Source organism: Colletotrichum aenigma, assembly GCF_013390185.1.
Source record: "Colletotrichum aenigma strain Cg56 chromosome Unknown KSG_Cg56_contig05, whole genome shotgun sequence".
NCBI lineage: Eukaryota > Fungi > Ascomycota > Sordariomycetes > Glomerellales > Glomerellaceae > Colletotrichum > Colletotrichum aenigma.
The window spans coordinates 1,890,492-1,911,382 of NW_023500911.1; the positions used below are offsets into that span (position 1 = coordinate 1,890,492).

At 53.8% G+C, this 20,891-nt stretch overlaps 7 protein-coding genes across 7 annotated transcripts; 5 read left to right on the forward strand and 2 right to left on the reverse strand.

Moving 5' to 3' along the window:
* On the forward strand, positions 1 to 840 carry CGCA056_v008182 (uncharacterized protein; the record flags this gene model as incomplete). Its single annotated transcript, XM_037323430.1, has 3 exons — positions 1 to 399; positions 473 to 640; positions 703 to 840. 3 exons carry the CDS (start codon positions 1 to 3, stop codon positions 838 to 840), a joined length of 705 nt encoding a protein of 234 aa, XP_037178519.1.
* Positions 841 to 2,840: 2,000 nt separating this feature from the next.
* CGCA056_v008183 (uncharacterized protein) lies at positions 2,841 to 3,755 on the reverse strand (the record flags this gene model as incomplete). Its single annotated transcript, XM_037323431.1, has 1 exon — positions 2,841 to 3,755. The coding sequence occupies one exon, from the start codon at positions 3,753 to 3,755 to the stop codon at positions 2,841 to 2,843; it is 915 nt and encodes a 304-aa protein (XP_037178520.1).
* A 901-nt stretch (positions 3,756 to 4,656) lies between these two features.
* On the forward strand, positions 4,657 to 7,890 carry CGCA056_v008184 (uncharacterized protein; the record flags this gene model as incomplete). Its single annotated transcript, XM_037323432.1, has 3 exons — positions 4,657 to 4,660; positions 4,754 to 4,928; positions 4,992 to 7,890. 3 exons carry the CDS (start codon positions 4,657 to 4,659, stop codon positions 7,888 to 7,890), a joined length of 3,078 nt encoding a protein of 1,025 aa, XP_037178525.1.
* A 2,481-nt stretch (positions 7,891 to 10,371) lies between these two features.
* On the forward strand, positions 10,372 to 12,127 carry atnN-15 (Aspercryptin biosynthesis cluster-specific transcription regulator atnN; the record flags this gene model as incomplete). Its single annotated transcript, XM_037323433.1, has 2 exons — positions 10,372 to 10,424; positions 10,651 to 12,127. The coding sequence occupies 2 exons, from the start codon at positions 10,372 to 10,374 to the stop codon at positions 12,125 to 12,127; spliced, it is 1,530 nt and encodes a 509-aa protein (XP_037178526.1).
* Positions 12,128 to 13,142: 1,015 nt separating this feature from the next.
* On the forward strand, positions 13,143 to 14,897 carry Tannase (the record flags this gene model as incomplete). Its single annotated transcript, XM_037323434.1, has 1 exon — positions 13,143 to 14,897. The coding sequence occupies one exon, from the start codon at positions 13,143 to 13,145 to the stop codon at positions 14,895 to 14,897; it is 1,755 nt and encodes a 584-aa protein (XP_037178523.1).
* A 372-nt stretch (positions 14,898 to 15,269) lies between these two features.
* tdiE-18 (putative methyltransferase tdiE) lies at positions 15,270 to 16,463 on the reverse strand (the record flags this gene model as incomplete). The annotated part of the gene is made up of 3 exons (XM_037323435.1): positions 15,270 to 15,300; positions 15,363 to 15,519; positions 15,593 to 16,463. 3 exons carry the CDS (start codon positions 16,461 to 16,463, stop codon positions 15,270 to 15,272), a joined length of 1,059 nt encoding a protein of 352 aa, XP_037178524.1.
* Positions 16,464 to 19,065: 2,602 nt separating this feature from the next.
* Positions 19,066 to 20,166, forward strand: CGCA056_v008188 (uncharacterized protein; the record flags this gene model as incomplete). The annotated part of the gene is made up of 1 exon (XM_037323436.1): positions 19,066 to 20,166. One exon carries the CDS (start codon positions 19,066 to 19,068, stop codon positions 20,164 to 20,166), a length of 1,101 nt encoding a protein of 366 aa, XP_037178517.1.
* Between the last annotated feature and the right edge of the window lie 725 nt (positions 20,167 to 20,891).

Below are 20,891 nucleotides of genomic sequence, written 5' to 3' on the forward strand. Positions count from 1 at the left end.
ATGTCCGAATCCACGACATCGAGCCCCGCTCCGGCGAGCGATGCAGGGGATATGGACTTCGAGCCACCCGCCAGCTTTACCGATACCTATTTCTTTCCAGCCTTCGCTCAGCTGCAGTCAGAATACCACCTCGGCCAGCCCATCTATGAGGAGGGAGAGACGTGGTGTCTTCTCGCCGAGATTGATGCCGCGTCTACATCGGCTGGTAATCCGTTCTGCCTAGTCTGCCATGATCGCAACAGAGACAATTTCATCATTGGATTTGACCTCAGCAAAGGTCTTCGCTTCACGCCGAGTCAGTTCAAGGTTGGATACACCATCGCCGTGGTGTATGCGAAAAGGGTCAATTTTGTGGATGGCACCAAAGGTGTCCGGGTTGCGGATTTGAAGACTTGCCATGTGAGTGGGCCCTGCCAAGAGCTCTTGAGAGGAGTTAGAAACCGAGACATGGTTGACCTGTTGACTTCTCCAGGCATTCCCATTCAAGCTGGATCGAGTGCTCAGTATGAACAAGGCCCTATGTGATTACTGGGAAACACTGGACGAAGAAGGCGTGACAAAAAGATGCCATGCCTGTGGTAATGAAGGGAAGAGAATGAAACAGTGCGATAGCTGTCCATGGTTCTTTTATTGCGGAAAGGTAAGTTCCCAGCTGTATACTCAATTTTCTTGGAACGACAGTCGTGCTGAAATATTTGCCAGGAGTGTATGAAAGCTGGAAAGGATCGCAAGAAGCATAATGACGACTGCAATGCACTTAAAGATCCGAATATGGAAGCCCTTCTGCGCATTAACACAAGGGACGCTATGGAAGATACACCGTTCGAGTTTCCTGGTTAGGTGATATATCTTTCATTGCCGCATATAGCACAGCGAGGTTTGCATAGCTTGGCTGTACAGACATTCCGTTAGGAATGTCATAATTTAGTTCAAAAACCTAGGGCTGACGTTCGATAAGGAAGCAAATATGACTATGCATTCAAATCATCCGCCTTTAGATTGTATCCTTCAAGTTCAATGCGTGCATAGAAGTCAGAAGTCATCGAGGTCAGTCTATCAAGGCTTCAACGGACTCGGCCAAGAAATGATGATATCCCACAGCTTCAAGCCATACACGTCGCAGTAAAGTAATTATGAAGTCGCTAGTATCACAATATCCTGAGAGCCCACGATGGCAGACACTTGTCGGTATGCTGCGCATCGACGCTCCACAACTGCATCCCGCCCATATTGCGACTTGGCGCATCCAGTGACCCTTGCCCACGATGTCGAGTCAGAAGGTACACCTCAGATACTATCTGCACCAGAATGTTTGATGTTGATGAGTTGCAGGATCACCCACAGAGGCTTTTGGCATCTAGTTGATTTGTTTTCGAGTGAATATCAGACCCAGGACAGATGTCCAGAAGCATCGTATACCAGGCCTAAGCGCGGTCTCCGGTTCACACTTGGTGCCAACCTCAGAGAATGGTGAGCAGCGACAGAGTGCAAAACGCATTGCAGAATGGGTTTCAGTTGACTTTCGACACACGCTCATGACCTACCCTCCCACTACCGATGCGGTATAGGTTCGCAAATAAAACTTGAGACCTCGTAACTCACTAAAGTCACCGAACGGCGTTTTGTTCGAGAGCGATGTTTTTGACATATGCTTACGGTACTGACGGCTGACATATATAATTGGATGCATCATCTTTGGAGGAACGATCCAACATTCGATATCAACTCGGGCTATCTCCGCGTGAAAGCTTGTGAGTCGCTGTTTGCCTGTGCCAACAGTGAGAGGCATTGTATCGTGAGATTTCCGTTTCCTCCTCACTTCCATTCTCCACAGACAGCACCACTGATACTACGATTTACAGTGATCATAGACATCTCGCCGCAGTCCGAGAGCAGTCGCTGCCTGGGCAACTGAGCTTCGAGACATCCATCTTTCAGCTTCGGCTATTGCTCTACCGAGCAGGGACCCGGGCATTGGTTTGGTGCTGCTGCGTTCCCCACTCCTATCATTTTGCCGACGATCTGGTCCGGAATCGGGAACTTGATCTGCTTGTGCTCGTGTATTTGGACCAAACCAGACTGGCGCCAATGAGGCGCTAACCCATCCAGCTAAATGGCGGCTACTAGCCTAGCTCGGCTAAATATTCACACTCAAGTGGCTTTAGCTCAATTGCAACGGTCTCCTAAGCCCTGCTGCTTCAGCTCCAACTGGTAAGACATGTCTCGAGCTTCGCAGCTGACAGCTCCTCGTCCCCGCCAGGCTCGAAAGGATTGGGGGCCAGTGGTGATTACAGTACCGACATCCGGAGAAGAACTTGGAGTTGATATGATCATGTACCAAGAGCTTCTGAGATTGTTTTGCTCGAACAGGAAAACGACTGGGGGATGAGGTGGATGTAGGGCAAGGGGGTGGTGATGGAATGGACCCGTTTTCTTGAGAATGTTGGATATCGCCCCAAAAATGATGCTGGGAGATGCCTCTATTCGGCCAAGGTCAATGCCACAAAAGGTAGGGAGATGATCGGTAAATGAGCCGGCATTGAAGACACGATCAAGCATTAAATCCAGCCATTGAATATGATGCATCGAATAAGGAAGGCTCAGAGTAAAAGACAGGTGGCGATCTTTTTCTCGTTGTAGAGATATTGAACACGTGACATACACGGCGAAGAAAATGCGGCATATTATTTGACATTATTACGAAAGAAATGGATGATAGGCGAATAATGCATTGCAACGTGCGTTTTCCCCCGCCTTGAGATAGACCAATAACAAAACACAGAGCCCCAGTCGTCTGATTCGATGTTATGGCGAAGGCTTCGCAGAAGAAGTCTCATTGATTAAACCAGTGTACCGGCCAAGATGAATACGACCGAGTACAGTAGGGCATGTACGTTCCAGAGATTTCCGATGCCGCGAGAAGCGGAGGCGGAGGAGACTTGCACGCGAGTTGGCTCTGGCTGGCTCAGACTGCCTCTGGCAGACGTCGACCAGACCGAAGTCTCAACGGAGGGCGAAACAGGGTTGTGATAAACCGTAGTGTTGCTTGTAGCGGAACCCGGTTCGGATCCAGCCACAGAGGGTTTGGTCGTGAGGGCATTGGCAACGCCAGATGTCGATGTTGGCTGACTCGTCTTTTCGATTCCGATGGACGGACCCGCACCAATGGAGAAACCCTGCGTAGGTCGTACAGATGCGTCTTCATCTGTGCCGTCCTGTCCGGGATTCTTGGGCTGCTGCACAGCTCCGGAAGAAGAATGTGGGCTGGGAGTGCCGGAGTGGATGTTGGTGGGGTTAGTCGTTGGACCCTGGCGGTGGCTATCATCCCCTGCACCAGTAAGGGGTGGAGAGGGAAGAGCATTCTGGCCGGGGGCATCTGTCGGTTGAGTGGCCGGGTAGTCAACGCAGTTTGTGCAGGGAGAAGTCTGCGCAACACTGTCAACGGCCTCATCGGTAAAGCTGTTGATTGATTGGCATTGCGCGCCTTGGCAGGTGCCTGGGAGCCCCTTGGTGCTGGGTTGGCCGGTGTTGGCTGGGCCTGCAGGAGAGGACTGAACTGTAGACGGTATAAGAGGAGGCAACTGGCACCCGTCACTCTGGGCCGCGTTGACCACGAACGTCTTCATTGGGGCGAGAAACGTGTGTGTGATTGCGGGAATCGAGGTAATTGTAAGCTCACAGCCCTGTTCGTTCGGGCTTGCGCGAGGGGCGGCGAGGGCCACAGGTAACAACAAAGCCAAAGCGATGGAGCGCATTATGGGAATTTTGAACGAGTGACGGGGAGTGATGCTGAAGATGTCAGAGCTGGGGATAACGAGAGAAGGAGTAGTGTGATGAGGTGGCACCGCTCGCATTCATTATATACTCCGTGGAAGAGGTTCTTTGCACCTACATTGGACATGAGTCCTTGATCCAAATGCCGAACAAAACATATTCTCGACAACAAGCATGACTCAGTTCAAATCTTACCTTTTCCATGCTTTGGTGCTACTGGAGCTTCCTTTATCTTTTCCAGCAATCAAATCAAATTCTCCTCGTGGAGAAGGAAATCTGAATGATCCAAAAGCCGTTTGCGTTCATCACAATATCGAACATCGTACCATTCGGGATCTTGAAGGCGAGATTACTGACTCGAAAGTAGACGGGAAATTCAACAAGATCACCGAATCTTGGCCCATTCCGTTCAATGCCTGTAGGTTCTTCAGCTGGTTCATCCAAGTTCAACTGTTTATGGCTGAAAGCGGAACATCAACATAACCTCAAGTTGTATTATTCCATGATGGACGCCTACTTCATGCGTGGGAGAGCATGTTGTCTGTGGACCGAGTACGTTGATGCTGATTCGGCGGTACCCACTCTTCATGAATCCTATCGACTGCATGCGTTCCTGCCCACGACTTCAATTACCAATGTGGGCTCATGAGTAAACTTACCTTGACAAGATCGATTTCCAAGAATGCTGTTTCTTGGCCTAGATCAGCTTTGCGGAAGAGGCTCGCCATCTGAGGAGACATTAAAGTCTTCTCAGGGCCCGGGTTTACAGAAGAGAAACAACCAAGCACACTCGTTCAATATTCATCTTCTCTGACGGCCCTCTAAAATCGTCACAATCACTCACATTCGCTTTCCAACTTCAATTATACCATCACTGTCATCATGCGTTCCCGACGGTCTCATGTCACTTTGGGCGCCTTATCCGCACTGCCTTGGCTGGCATCCGGAGCTCAAGGTTGCTCGTTGGCTGACAATACAGGAGCAATCACTCAGGAGGTTGTTGTGGTCGATCACGTTCCCGTACATCTCAGCGCTGCCGTCTGCCACAACACTGTCATCGATGTTGCTGGCACAGTTGTATCTGTGACCAACGCTCCTACGGTGCTTGTGTCGGACTTCGTCGTCCAGAGCACTACGACATTCACGTCTACTCTGTAAGTCAGCTGCTTTTCTCGTATCTTATGTCAACGTGACTCTTCACTAACTCACACCAACAGCCATCCATCTGTGGTCTTTGAAGGCCCCTGCACCACTCTCTTTAGAGATGGCCCTCCCGGTTCCGAACCCACTACGCTGGTATTCCCTCCTCGCGGAGACGACGTCAATGGAACGAAGATCGTCTGCATTCCAGCCAACCCCAACTGGTACGAGGGACTGGGCCCATTCATGACCGGTGATAGTGACCCCTGGGGCATCGCGAGACCTGCCCCTACCGGAACGGACCTCGTCGACGCTGCCACCATCACACCTCCCACCACCGCCTTCACTGGACCATTTACTACACTTACAGGCGCTTGGACCGGTACATTCCCGACGACTCTCATCTTGCCTCCCGCCGGCACTGATTCAATTGGGACCGAACTTGTACTCCTCCCCGAGACCACTCCTCCGTCTTTCACCGGGCCTTATGTAACGATCACGGGACCCTACACTGGCGCCACACCGACAACCCTTTGCCTAGCTCCGTCAGGCACCGATACAACCGGGACTCAACTGGTGCTGACACCCAGTCCCGTGATCACCTCCTTCACTGGGCCGTACGTTACAGCTACCGAGGCGTACAACGGCACGACACCCACGACTCTGCTTCTCCCTCCATCCGGTACGGACAATGTCGGAACGCAGCTCGTCCTGACTCCTGCCCCCGACATCTTCACTGGTCCTTTTGCCACTGTAAGCGGTGTCTGGACTGGCACCTTCACCAATACGCTCTCTCTGGCGCCAGCTGGGACTGATGCCACTGGCACCCAACTTATTCTGTACCCAACAATGGCTAGTCAGTTCACTGGTCCATTCATCACTCTTACGGCCCCCGGCACAGGCAGTGTGGCAGAAACCTTCACGGTCCCGCCTAATGGAGCAGATGGCACTGGAACTGTCATCGTTCTGGCCCCCACAAGCGCGGCACCCGGTACCTTTGCCGAATCTGTTTCGAGTTTATCATCAGCGTCTCCTACTAGCGCCCCAGTTCTTGGCGGAGTTTTCACCAGCACGTACGCCAGCTCGACTACCTCAACCTCGGTCCTACCTTCAGGCCCCAATGGAGAGCCAGGAGCAACCATAATCTTCGTCCCAAGTCCCGCAGCAACAACAACCTCAGCTCCCGGTTCTACCATTCTGCCTCCTGTTTACACCACCATCACCAGCGGCTACGACGGCACAGTAACCTCCACCTCTACCATACCCCCAACAGGCACCAACACCGCTGGAACCATCGTCATACTGGAACCCACAACCGTACCAACCACCGCGGCGGCAAGCTTCCCCAAAGTGACCAGCGCATATACTGGCTCAGTCACCCTAACCTCGACCATTCCTCCCTCTGTCTCCGGCCAACCAGGAACAGTTGTCATTCTGGACCCGAGTCTGATATCGTACTCGACGTTGACGAGCGGCTACGATGGATCAGTCACTGCGACTACCACCGTATTTCCTTCGCAAGGCGGCACTGTTGGCGCTGTTGTTGTCCTTGTGCCCACGGCTGCAGCGTCATCGACTGCCTTGGCAAGCACCGATACGTCAACCCCTACCTCGGCATCTACTACGGCGACCTCTGAGTCCTCGTCTGCCTCGGAATCATCCTCGACCTCTGCGGTAGTCTCAACTTCTACAGTGTCTTCTACTTCCGAGGTCTCTCCTACTTCTGGAGTCTCTTCCACTTCTGAAGTCTCTTCCACTTCCGAAGCTTCCTCCTCTTCTGATGTCTCCTTTACGTCTGATGCTCCTTCTACTTCTGATGTGTCCTCCACTTCCGAACTGTCTTCAACTTCAGAAGCTTCTTCTACTCTGGATACTACTTCGGCTTCGAGTACTGCCTCAACCTCCGCCACCTCCGAAGTCTCCTCGTCGTCCGTTCCAACTTCCACAATCGTCACTGTTTCATCCACAACTTCATCTCCACCATCGTCTAGTTCAGCATCCCCATCCGCCTCAAACACACTTCCGGGAACTCCAACCACACAAACCTCCCAATCCTCCACTTTCACAGGCTGTCTCGTCACATCCTCCGCAACAGCCTCCGCCTGCAGCGTCTCCCTCACCGACTCCTGCGCCCAACTCTCCACAACCAACGGCCTCGCCCTCGCCCCCATCATCGCCGCCTGCACTCTCGAACTCGGCCCCTACGCCGCCGGCAACGTCCTCACCTGCCTCTCCACCACAATCTCTCTCACAACCACCGGCCAGAGCATCGCAAACTGCGTGACCAACGCCCTCACCGCCAGCTGCCCAACCACCCTCCCCGACGCCTGCGTCAACCTCCAAACCTCCAACGGCCTCGCCCTCCTCACCGACATCCCCCTCTGCACCGCGGCCCTCGGCCCCTTCGCCGTCGGCACCGCCGCAACCTGTCTCACCACCGGCGCCATCAGCGCCCTCACCCAGGGCTCAAGCGTCTTCGAATGTCTCCAAGTCGCCTTCGGCCTGGCTCCCTCCGTCGTCACTGTGACCAACCCCGCGCTCTGCCCGACACAAGCGCCGACAGCTACCCCTTTCGTCTGCGCCACGGTACCGGCGCCGTGCGAGTCCCTCTCTACCGTTGACGGTCTGGCCCTGATCCCCGCGATACCGGCCTGTACCGCGGCTCTCGGCGCGTTCGCTGTGGGCAACGCCGCGACGTGCCTCGCCACAACGGCCATCAGCGTGACGACCACGGGCTCCTCGATCGTGTCCTGCCTGGAGAATGCGCTCAGCGCCACGTGTATCTCGACGCTGCCGCAGGCCTGTCTCGATCTCGCAGGCGACGATGCGGTGGCGCTGGCGGTGGACCTGCCGCTCTGCGTGACGGCATTGGGGCCGTTTGCGACTGGTGCTGCTCTTGTGTGCACCACATCCGGGCTGACAAATGGCGATTCGGTCATTCAGTGCTTGAACAACGCTCTCTTTTCTACGAGCTAGGTGGTTGCGGGCTGACATTACTTACTGGTTGTCTTTAATTGGTTTTTTCTCTCCGTTTGTTTAGTCTATTCACTTTTTCTTCCTCCCTGCAATTTAGTTTGTTTGTTTTTGATATTCTCTCATTAGCCTAGTCGCTGGGGTGATAGGTCGTCGCGGGGGGGAAAAGCTTAATGTGAGGAATCACGATCAACATTTCGAGAAGGAGCCCGTTACCCATAATGCTAACAAGTACGATGTTCGACAATTATATACACATAATTCACATTATGGAATGTTTAAACATTTGATCCTGATGATGATTTCGACGTAGCTCTACATAATTCCTAATTATGATATTTTGTAAAGAATTCTTTTATGAATTTTTATATAACTAGGGATATATAAGAGGTCCTCCTTATTCTAACTACTCCTTATATATTTAATTACTTTTATTAACTACTACTATATTAAATTATAATACTATTTTTAGTTCTACTCATAAACTCTCTTATTTTAAATAATTTAATTAGTTTATTTTATAATATTAATTATTAGTTATTTTATTATTTTTTAAATATTTTAGTAATATTTTTAAACTTATTAAATGTTATAAAAAGAGATAGATTATTATAGCTATATTAATAGAAAGTAATATATATTAATAAGTAATAGAAAAATAATATTTCTTTAAACTTATTATAATTCTAAAAAAAAGTATTAATTTTAAATCATATAGATATTACCCTCTTTTTCTCTAATAAGTTAAATAGAACTATTACTACTTTTAAAATAGTAATCATAGAAGTAATAAGTATAGTATTATTTCAGTATTTTAGTCTAATAAGTTATAATAATATATAGAAAGAGATATTTACCCCCTATAATTGAAGCGATTTATACTCTTTTTATATACCCCTGTGAGTAGCTATAGATGTTTCTCTATGAAACCTAAGCTATCCTAGCTCTTAAATATTTCCCTATAAGAGTTATGCGATAGTTAATAAAGTACGCCTCTAGGTAGTAAACTGCGAAGAAAAAAGTTAGAAGGGAAGAAAGATTCCTAATCATAAGGCCTTTAAGATTCCTTTGCCTCCAGAACCGTAAACAACACGGCCGCGGTATCAATGTGTTGATTCAGAGGCCGAACGTATCATAGGGACTTGAAACTCTGATTATCCCACAACCTTGACACCCAAATCTTCCATCATTGAGATGTGGCGTTCTAGCCCCCACAACATCTGCAGCTGGGGGTCAAGAACAGCGCATGACATCATGTAAGGCCAAAGGACCCACGTACACAGTCACAATCACCTTTAAATGTCGTCAAACTTCACTCAACCCCATGACCAAGATCGGAAGGTCGATCGAAGGAGACAGAAAGTCGCAGTCGCTAGGCACCGCGTGCAGTGCGTCCCCCGCTTCTTGCTCACCGGCCCCGGGGCTCGGCATCCCCGACACCCACATCCCGGCAAGCCGGCAGACAGGGCAGACAAGGCGGGCCAATCTGCGTAGGTTAAAGCTTAATAATGGCTGCCTTCCTCCGAACCAGAACAACCGTAAAACCTTCATCCCATGGTCCGACCTTCCGCTTCAGGAGGCGAGCAGACGGCGACTGGTGGCCCCGGCCCGGCCACAGTTCTCGTTGAGTCGTTGTATGTACGGCGCCGACCAAAAAAGGGGGCCGTTCTGCCCTTCGGTTTCGGTCGGCGATAAGTCAGAAAAGTCTCAAAGAAGAAGCCCGGCAGGGATCTGCAGCAGCCCTCCCCGCACCTGAATCTGTCTATCTGATCCTCCACCTAAATACCTTAGTACGAATAGCTAATAGGCCCCCCGGTTAGTGCCGACGGTGCCACGATGCGCGCCGGCCCCTTAACAGGAAGCTCTTACGCGTCTCACTGGCTGAGCTCGCTCGCATTTGCCCCATAAAGACAAACATAAGACTTGCACCATGCCCCCGTCCGTTCCGTTGCGCCCCCTTGAACTGGCAGGATTTTCGAACCTTCTTGTCCTGTTACTCAATCTCCCCCAACGACAGAGTGCTCTTCTCTCTCCTCCTTTACCCATCCCGCCGGCCGTTGCACCTCGTTCTTGCCCCTCTTTCCTGTCAGATTCGCTGTTCCATCTGAGGCTAATCCCTTGAAGGCGCCAAGTGTTCTTTCTAGCCCATCGTACAACCCTACCTGCCTTGCCCAGTCTTGGACAATCAGGAGATTCTCGGTAAAGGAATTCGGGAGTCTACAGCAACCCGACGGCAATAGTCAATTGAGAACAGCAGAGAGCGGTGAGAGTGACGCCAATTAAAGATTTGATTTACTCCCCGACCGCCACCAAAAAAACGTTTCGGTCTCGCCCCACTCTGGAGACTCTCCCACGATCTTCGAGGGGGCCTCGGCGCCGGTTTCCAGTCGTTGAGCCGCTGGAACAAGGCACATCAATCATCCAAAGGAAGCGAAACCTCATCCAACACGGCGCCCGTCTCAATATCGCTACGCCCGATAAATCATGCCGCCCCGGAAGGGCAGTCCAAAGGTCAAGACGGGCTGCCGGACATGCAAGTGGGTTTCCCCCTCGAAAGCTGCCGCCGCTCCCTTATCTGAACCTTACTGCCAATGCCCTTCTTCTTCTTCCTCCTCTCACACCCCTCCCGTCCCTCCTTTTGTTTCTCCCCGACATCGAATCAGTGTTCACATAATCACCTCGTCACACCCATATCACGATCCCATAAGCCCGCAATGGAAACTAGACCAAGAAAACTAACCCAGGCGCCCTTCTCCCGCACAGAGCCCGCAAGGTGAAATGCGACGAAGCCAAGCCGAAATGCGTGCGCTGCACATCCTCCGGCCGCCAGTGCGCCGGCTACGAGCCGACCATCGAACACGGCCTCGCCTGGTACCGCCCGCAGCAGCTCACGGCCCACGACCAGCGTGAAGGCCGCGCTTTCCAGTTCTTCTCTCACATGGTCGGGCCCGTCCTCTCGGGCCCGACGGACTCGTACTTCTGGACGCACCTCGTCGTCCAGTTCTCCCACTTCGAGCCCGCCGTCCGCCACGCCGTGCTCGCCATCAGCTCGCTGTACGAGGACTTCCACGAGGGCGAGCGCGTCACCCGCCAGAAGAAGGGCAACGCCTTCGCCATCTCCCACTACAGCGCCGCCATCGAGCGCATCAAGGGCACCCAGGACGAGCAGCTCATGCTGCTCGTGTGCGTGCTCTTCGTGTGCGTGGAGTACCTCCAGGGCGACGTCGAGGCCGCGCTGCGCCACTGCAAGCACGGCATTCTGATCCTGAACAAGGTCGGCTGCCAGTCGTGGGCGCGCGAGTACGTGATGCCCATCTTCCGGCGGCTGAGTTTCATTTCCTTCTTCCTGGGCGTGAAGCCCTCCGAGGACGCGCTCGTGCCGGGGCTGATCGGGTTCGAGGCGCCGATGCCGCCGCGCTTCGAGAGCGTCGAGGAGGCGCAGAGCGCGATCGACAACATCACGGTGCACGCGATCGAGCTGCTCGCAAAGGGCGACGAGAGCGGCAAGCAGCCGCTGCAGACGCGGCTGCAGGAGTTCCACGGCAAGGTGTGCGAGCTGGACGCGACGGTGCCGCCGCAGGAGAGCTCGAAGAAGATGGCGCTGTGCGGGATGAAGATCAAGGCGGAGATGGCGCGGATACAGGTCAACACGATCGACGGCGAGGGCGAGATGCGGTACGACGAGTGGGCGGACAGTTTCCGGCGGATCGTGGCGCTGGGGAAGCAGGCGGCGGAGATGAAGGTCGCGTTCCCGAGCGAGCGGCCGCGGGCGAGTTTTACGTTTGAGCAGGGCTTCTTGTCGATGATGGGGTTCGTGTCGATCAAGTGCCGGGATTTGCAGACGAGGTTGGAGGCGATTGACTTGATGACGAAGATCCCGGCGCCGAAGGAGGCGCTGTTGGATGTCGGCACGCTGTACCGCGTCGGTCGGCGCGGCGCGGAGATTGAGCACGGGGTGTTGCTGGATGACGGCGTGTTGGAGCGGAACCCGGTGGCGATGGCAAAGCTGTCGTTCCCGCCGGAGGAGAAGAGGTTGATCGGGGCGCCAATAGAGCACGAGCTGGACGTGATTAAGAACGAAGACGGCACGACGTCGTATCGGAGGACGGTGCATTTCCTGAAGAAGGATGCGGACGGGATGGTTCACGACCAGACGGAGTACCTACTGGACCAGAAGCCTGGCCAGGTGGTGGTGCCGGATCTGCCATGTATGAGATGTTCGAAGCCTTTGTACGTGTAGTTTTCTTAGCGATACTCTAGTTTTTTAAAGATTCCCCATTGTCATTGTACCAGTAGACGTATCAGACGTGCATAATCGGGTGACGTGCATGCAGGTACCGTATGTTGGTTGCAGCAGCAAAAGCACCCCAGTGGGCCACAACTTGCAAGGTCCCCCGGAGCTCCATAGTCGATTTAAGTCTAAAATCTAGATCAGCCCGGTGGGATGCGTGATGTAAACGGACCCCACAAGGCGCTCGTCGGGTCGTTCCTGAATGTTTTCTGTTCCTTGGCAGCCTTTGCTCCGGGTTTCTCCCGATGCTACGTTCTTACACTCAAAGACACCACCAACCCCGAGCCCTCGGCGGAGCGTTACGCATCATCCTAACGTCCGACAGCTCGGTCAAACGGCGCTGATGAATCATCCAAACATTCTCATCAGCAGCAAACACGCGATGACACCTCGACGCATCTCAAGCCGGTCCCGGTCGGCCGGGATGAGACGACGGGGCGGGGCGGGGGCGGGTGGGGCCAGTCCGACTCGCGCTAAATTGGATCCCGCGCCTTCGGTCCGGGCCCACAGTGGGGCTAACCCGAGGACTATTAAACCCAGCCGATCGCCGCCCCCAACGCCACCTACCATAAACACATCGCAAAGGAAGTTCACTGCAAAGGGGCCTCGCACTTGGCCCGCATCGGTCAACACCTCCCAGACAGCGGCGTGCCGAGAAGTCAGACGAGGCCGCAGCACTCGGGTCCCGACGTCGTATTGCACTTCAGTTGGGGTGCAGAATTCGCCGAGATTTAAGGGACGATCGAAATGGGGAAAAATATCCAGTGCCATGGCGAGCTCCTCGGAATTGCCGGTGCTCGGTACACGGCTGCCGGTTGAGGCGAGGTATACAGATATAAACGCCTCGCCTTTGCCACCATCACCGTCTTGAATATCTCTCGATTTCAGCCTCTCACTTCATCTCCTCCTCTTGGCTGTGGTAGCCAGACAACTTCCCTACCCTATTCAGGCCATACTTCCCAACATGCCCTCTTCCCTTCGGGCCATCGCGGCAGCCATTGCTCCGGTCGTCGTCTACGCGGCAACCCTGCAAGATGTCTGCACCACAGAGCACGCCCAGCAGGCCCTCCCCGCCGCGGGCACCATCCCCGGCGTCACCATCGACTCCGCCTCCGTCCAGACCGCCGTCGTCACCGGCGCCAACGTCTCCTCGGAGTGGTACCCCTCCGCCACCATCGACTATTGCAACGTCACCTTCACCTACTCCCACGACGGCCTCGCCAACGACGTCGTCCACGTAACCTACTGGGTCCCCGCCCCGGACGCCTTCCAGAACCGCTACGTCTCCACCGGCGGCGGCGGCCTCGCCATCAACTCCGGCTCCCAGTACATCCCCACTGGCATCATCGCCGGCGCCGTCTCCGGCATCACCGACGGCGGCTTCGGCAACTTCAACACCCAATGGGACGCCGTCTTCCTCGCCGCCAACGGCACCATCAACTGGCAGTCCGTCTACATGTTCGGCTACCAGGCCCACAACGAGCTCGCCGTCCTCGGCAAGCAGTTCGCCCGCAACTTCTTCACCGTCCCCGCCGAGACAAAGCTCTACTCCTACTACCAGGGCTGCTCCGAGGGCGGCCGCGAGGGCTGGAGCCAGGCCCAGCGCTTCGGCGACCAGTTCGACGGCGTCGTCGCCGGCGCCCCCGCCTTCCGCTACGGCCAGCAGCAGGTCAACCACCTCACGGCCAACGTCATGGAGACCACCGCCAACTACTTCCCGCCGTCCTGCGAGCTCGAGAAGATCCTCAACCTCACCATCGCCGCCTGCGACCCCCTCGACGGCAAGACGGACGGCGTCGTCGCCCGCTCCGACCTCTGCAAGATGACCTTCGACTTCAACACCACAGTCGGCCAGGCCTACTCCTGCGAAGCCACCTCCGGCAGCGGCACCGGCGGCTTCGGCGACCTCGCCAAGCGCCAGGGCCCGCCCTCCAACCCGGCCCCCGCCCAGAACGGCACCGTCTCCGCCCAGGGCGCCGCCCTCGTCAAGCAGTACTACGACGGCCTCATCGACTCGCAAGGCAAGCGCGTCTACCTCAACTACCAGCCCGGGTCCGCCTTCACCGACGCCAACGCCAAGTTCGACTCCGCGACCAACACCTGGGGCGTGAGCATCTCCGGCCTCGGCGGCGAATGGGTCGCGCGCTACCTCCAGCTGCGCGACACCTCGACCCTCGAGTCCCTGACCAACGTCACCGCCGACACCCTCCGCGACTGGATGCTCTACGGCATGAACAAGTACGCCGACTCCCTGCAGACGACGCACCCGGACCTGTCGGCCTTCCAGTCCGCCGGCAGCAAGATCCTGCACGTCCACGGCGAGCAGGACGACTCCATCCCCGCGGCCTCGTCGGTGCACTACTACGAATCCGTGCGCAGCATCATGTTCCCGGGCCAGGGCTTCAACGAGAGCTCCGCGGCGATGGACGAGTTCTACCGGCTGTACCTGGTGCCTGGCGGCGCGCACTGCGGAGTGAACTCGCACCAGCCGGGCGGTGGATGGCCGCAGACGACGCTGCAGACGGTGATTGACTGGGTTGAGAAGGGGGCTGCGCCGGACACGCTGAACAGCACTGGGGAGGGCATCGGTGAGCTGTGCAGGTGGCCGCAGCGCCCGCTGTGGACGGATGACGGGGCCGGCTTCAGCTGTGTGTATGACCAGGCGTCGATTGATACCTGGAAGTACACGTTTGATGCGTTCAAGATGCCTGTTTACTAAATGATGAAGCGGGAGTATCTGCAGTAGACGAGTAATTTCGTTGAATGATGTAATTTCTTGTACATATTGGACTATACATATTTGTATAAACACACTTAGCCCACCTCTGTCAACTTTGTTGTGAGTAGCCTGGTAGTCATGAACCGCAATTGGAACGTTGACGAATTCTGCTCATTGGCTCATGAGGTGAACGGTCCTTTGCCATGGGACGTTAAGATTTGATATTGTTAAAGTCGTAGATATGAGACCCGTAGTAAACAGGAAGCCCTCAGAGTCCGATGCTGGTGCTGCGAACATTGATATGGTCTCAAATGCTAGGGTATACTTCGTAGTACAAAGCTATCATTGTTCACCCAATAGGCCACAATGCCCTCACTGTGGCTTCTGTCCGTAAACAACATAACTAGACCCAGGGTCAGTCTGCAAACGTTCCGCACCAGTTGAACGAAAAACAGGGTTACTCACATAGGCCAGTACGAATGAATCGCAGTGTTCTTCATGTCCTTCCTCACCTCCGCCAGGAAAACGTCCACGCTCTCCTTACTCCACCCAAGAACGCGGGTGTAAACCGCCACGCTCAACGCCTCCAGTCCCGATGTGATGTTCTCGAGTGTCCACATACCTACGCCAGACAAATACAGTCGGTCAGATCAAAATCATACCGTCAAAAGGGGACATCCTCATCGACGACTCACCAAGCTCCTTGTATCTCGGATCCCTAGGCCACCTATTCTGCGGCCACTTAAACACCACCTCCCTCACATTCACAAACCCCGCCTCCTCAAGCTGCTTCTTGTACAGCTTCGCGCCGTCAAACGACCGCCCCACCGCCTGCGTGCCCTTGAGCAGCTGATCGCTCCACCGCCACAGCGCCGTCTCCTCCGTCAGCGTGCCGTCATCCGACGTGATCGGCGTGATGTCCGTGACCTCGATCCACCCGCCCGGGTTCAGGTTCTCGAACGACTGGCGGAACATCTTCGGGAAATCCGCAATCGCCGAGGTCATCATGCGCGAGTACACGAAATCGAACTTCTGCGAGAACGTCCACGGCTCCTCCTCGATGTCGTCGATCTGGAAGTGCACGTTCGGCGGCACGAAGGCCGGCTGGATGGGTGACAGGTCGACGCCGATGATGGTCGCGGACGGGTGCAGGTCGCCAAAGTCGGCGGCCCAGATGCCGGTGCCGGTGCCGATGTCGAGCACGCGCTGCGGCGGCTTGGCGGGGTCGAGGGGCGCGAGGTGTAGGCGCTCGTCGAGGGTGAGGAGGAAGAGGTGGTGCTGCAGGTCGAGGCGATCGGACTCGGTCTCGTCGTTGGGGATGAGGTAGGCGCCATCTTTGTAGGCGTGGTAGGTGCGCCCGTTCTCGTGGCGGTACTGGAGGATGGAAGAGCGTAGGGAGGCGGTGGATGATTGGAGCTCGACGCCGAGGGAGGAGTCAGAGTCGGAGGTGTCGGGGTCGTCGGTGTTCGGATCGGCGGCGGGGGTGCCGGTTGTGGGGGCCGGATCGGCCTCGAGGGCGGCGGGAGGCACCGGGGCCGGGGTCGGGTCTGGTGTTGGAGCGGACATTGTGTAAGTTATCGGGCGACTTCAGGCAGAAGTCTCTCGGGGAGGTGTTTTCGAGAGAATAAGAGGCAGAAGACGAGAGGAAAAGAAAGGAAGGAAGTGGGTTGAAACGGGGACAGCGTAGTCCTGGTGGAGGCATTTGTTGTGTCTCGGAGGGTTTGCGGCGATGCGGCCAGTCCGGATGCGGATTGCGATTCCGGAGGGTGGGTGGAATGCATGACCAAAGCCTATGTTTGCCGTAATAGCAATGTCGCTGAGTATCTACCCGACTTTGGGACCGGGGTGTGAATTGAAGTGCTGCAGGATAGAAAGACCATGTCAACTTGACGTTGAGTCCTCATGGGGTTTGATGCATACTGAACTGGCGGTGGGATGGAAATCATTTGGTCTTGGCATGGCTGGCCAATGAAAGGGTGGGCATGGCTGTCGAGATGGCATGATGCACCCACGGCGACATTTCAGAAAAAGGAAAGGCGCCATGCGGGCGAATGACGCGGGGGAGGTCTGGCATGGGGTTGGTGGTTCTGGACGGCTCCATTGTCGTGCATGAGGTTTTGTTGGCAGATGGGGCTCCATGTGATGTGTGCATGCTGAGATGACAGTATCCGGGTTAGCGGGTGCTGTCGGCGTGCGGCGTCGACAACCTGGGACGTTGGTTGGTTGGCTGTGCGAATTGAAGAAACGCACCAGCGAGCTACAGCTTCACAATTCACTTGTATCTTTGGATCAATTGTTGACAGTCAGTATGATGAGCTACTCTCAAAGGGATTCTGTCATACTTCGCAGATGATACTTCAATTGGGCCCACTGCTGCTGGACACAACTCAAGAAGCCAACCACCTCGTACTTGAAGCGAGAGTACTGACCCTCGCCATGAGTGGGTAGATCATTAGATACAAATGAATGCAAACTGTGCGTCAATCGGTGAATTTTCTTGCTTTTAAAATGAAATTTGGTTCGTTGTTTGATTTAACATGATGCCTGACTCAACCCTGTTACTCGTGTCGGTCTAAGCCTCGAATTATTTATTTCGCAATAGTCCTTGATTGACCTATGACTTATGTGTGGTTGCACTTATACAGCATCTAGAGTGTCGAATTCGAACGATCCTTGTTGTACGTTTTCATATGATCATGCAGATATAGAAAAGAAGTTGACAAAGCTCTGCGCTGCTTGCTTTGATCAGTAAAGTGCGTCAGTTGAAATACTTGTATTCGAAAATTTAAGCCTAGCACATGTTGAGTAGCACATACTGAGTGTTGTATGATAAAGTCTGTTTAGCCCAGTCGACAACGCTACACGTCACAAAATAGCAGAAAGCACTGATTGCGTAGCGGCCAGAGTTCGAGTGTTTGCCTATTCGTAGATCCCACTACCCTAGGCTCAGTTCTACCATTACCTCTATTTGCCTCATCTGGTGACACATGACCGCCAATGTCTGTGAGGTTCCCCAAGGACGCATCTGCTCAGCACGTCCGGCGATCAGGCCCCTAAAGCTGGAAGCATTTCCATTCAATTCCTTGCTTCAATCCTGTCAGATGACGCCATCTTTCTTCCATCTGGTAGTCTGGTACAAACATTATTAGACCCCAATATTCCGCACCGCAAACTAATAAATGTATTTACCAAAACGAGCCCGCTCCAATCTCTTCATTCTTACCGCACCAAGAAGCTCAATTGGTTGGTGTTTTCCTCACTTACGGCACGAGATATATAATCTTGTTCATCATGATGAGTTGCGATGTCTACCGTTACCAGAGGCTTTCGAGTCCGCGATCCATTCGTCTGGTGGTGCTTCATCGAAATACGAATCTCAGCCCCGCCCAGGGCCTCAGTTGTGATCTTATTGAGGCGAGCGTGGATACCCCGCCACTTTACCTTGCTCTGTCGTGTACATGGGTCGGAGAAATACCCAGCGAACCACTGATCATTCAAAACCTCTTCTCTGGCAAAACATCCGCTGGCCTGACTGATACCGGTAGAGCAGGAGCTACTCGACTGCTCATTGAGTAGCTACTGCTCATCACTCCCAACTGTGCGATGGCTCTGAGTCTGTTACAGAGACCCATGAAGGGAAGATTTAAGACACGTCGCCAAATAGGTATTTGAGTCGATGCGATTTGCATTGAACAGTCGAGTAGCGAGGAACGTAGCACCTAGGTGGCCATGATGGCGGAAATTTACGATTGCGCGAAGAGAGCGGTCGTCTGGCTGAGCGTAAACTACGCGCCGAGAAGTTGGACCGGCCTGGCGGTCTCCAAACCGTTGTCGATACGTCCTCGGATCGATTACGATCATAATCATGACCAAAAGTTTAAGCGCTACACGGCTAAGATGGCTCTGAAAGGTACTTAGTACCATGACCCATCTCTTTCTTAAATGGATACGCCCACTGTGAGCATATTTCTATTTTACCTGTCTGACCAATACATAGTATGCGACGAAACCACCTTACACCCGTCTCAGATTGGCGCCATATTGGACACGGGTCTGGACCCTGCAAGAATTCGCGCACAAAACTGCTGCGATACTGTGCTGCGACTCGCATCTTCGCCTCTTCGCCAATCTCGCTCATCTCCCTGCGGTTGCTTCCAAGGACGAGACCATGCCCACCCAGCAAGGGTTAGATTTGCATGTGAACCTGTGCGAGTGGCAGGGTACTACAGACCGCCCATTTCGTGCGGCAACGAATCAACTGCGACGTGTGCTTTCGATGAAGGCTTCGGAGCCACGAGACAAGATCTATGCGTTACGGGCCCTTTCGCCTGGCGTTCTGGGTAAAATGAGGGTCAATTACCAGCAACCAATCGGGGAAGTTTTTCATGAAGCTACAAAACTCATGGTCGAAGAGGAAGGAAGTCTGCGGGTGCTGTACTTCGCGAACCGAGAGAAGACAACAGTTGGTGTTCCTTGGGATACGCTGCCCTCGAGGACGGTTGACTTCGCCACAGAGGACGCCGAGATGAGGGGCTCGCATAAGTACTACTACAAGAGCCTTTGCGCTGCCTCTGGAGGAAGCAAGCCAATTTTCGAGTTTTCGAGAAACGGTAAGAGTGTTCATCTTCGGGGAGTGCATGTTGGTCGTGTCCCGGGTCTTGTGAGCGACATATTTTCCGTAAGCATCAATTGCATGAAGGGCACGGGGTGCGTATTGGACGACAAGATTAAGGACGAAACGGAGGGCGAGCCTGAACAGACGTTCCAGCACGACTGCCAAAGCCGATACCTTGATGTACTAGGGAATTTCATGAAGGATGTGGCGTGTCTCAACAAGCCGGATTCTCAAATATACAAGATGAGCAGCAGGCTTTGTCGACTACTGTGGTGGATTATCCAAGGCTCGAAAAAGTCCGAATGGTATTCATCCACCCCATCTTCATTGACAGGTCAGGGTATGACGGCCGTGGCCGTGTCGTCGTTAGTTGAGTGGGACTCACGACACTTTGGAAGCCAGTGCAGAGTCGCGGTTCGCGTCGGGAGGCTGTTCTTGACCTCGGCTCAGATAGCTGGGCTTGCTGTCACTAGCGTACGTGAGGGTGACGCAGTATGCCTCATCGCGGATTTGGATCATCCTTTTATCTTGCGGCCGCGAAAGGGTGGCTACGGGAGCTATACCCTCGTCGGACCGACAGTATTTGCAGGTGCCATGGGTGGTGAGATGTGGCCCGCCAATGAAGACAAGTTGGAAATTTTCGAAGTTATCTGAGGCTTTCTACATGACTTAATGCACTCAGGGCGGGCGAGGCTGGACGGAAATCGATGCCGAACGCCGATTGGACAGGCACGGAAACATATATCTAGTTTGGATGATGCTAAACTTTTGCAAGTAGTGTGGTCAAAAAGCTCTACAAGTTTTGAGAATAGCTGCACATGCTTGGACAAAATCCTGGCGGTTAAGAGCCGCAAAGGGTTCTTCTTAGGGAACGAATACTCCAAGAGCGGCACCCGTAAAGAAGCACGAGCATTGACAACCGAATCCCGAAAGAGGGAAAAGAAAAGGGCAGACTATAAAAAGATATACAGAGTTTCTAGTTGGAGACTTGATTCCCTCAGAGCGCTCGAGAGGTTGAAGTGTTTTATTAACTGGCAGACTTAGTTGTGCCGGCGTAGGTCAAATATATTCCGGATGTGGACTAGAGTCTTCAATTAGTCTCCTCAAAATAAGGTTCACGACGTCACTATTCCGTCGACTTGGTGAAATACGGTGGTAAGCCAACTGGCCTGCGTTAAACTCCATAATTCCAGAGTTTCGTTTCCGGAAAACCTTACCATTGGTGTGGGAAGTGGACTAATGATAATCTATTTCCGCGCGTTCCACGCAAATCCCCCTCTCTTGTCCGGTGCTCCCACCAAAGGACTCACGAACTCATGAGCCATTCAGCACTTAAAAAGCCATCTTTGCGTCCTCCACGATTACGTTCCAGTTTCTAG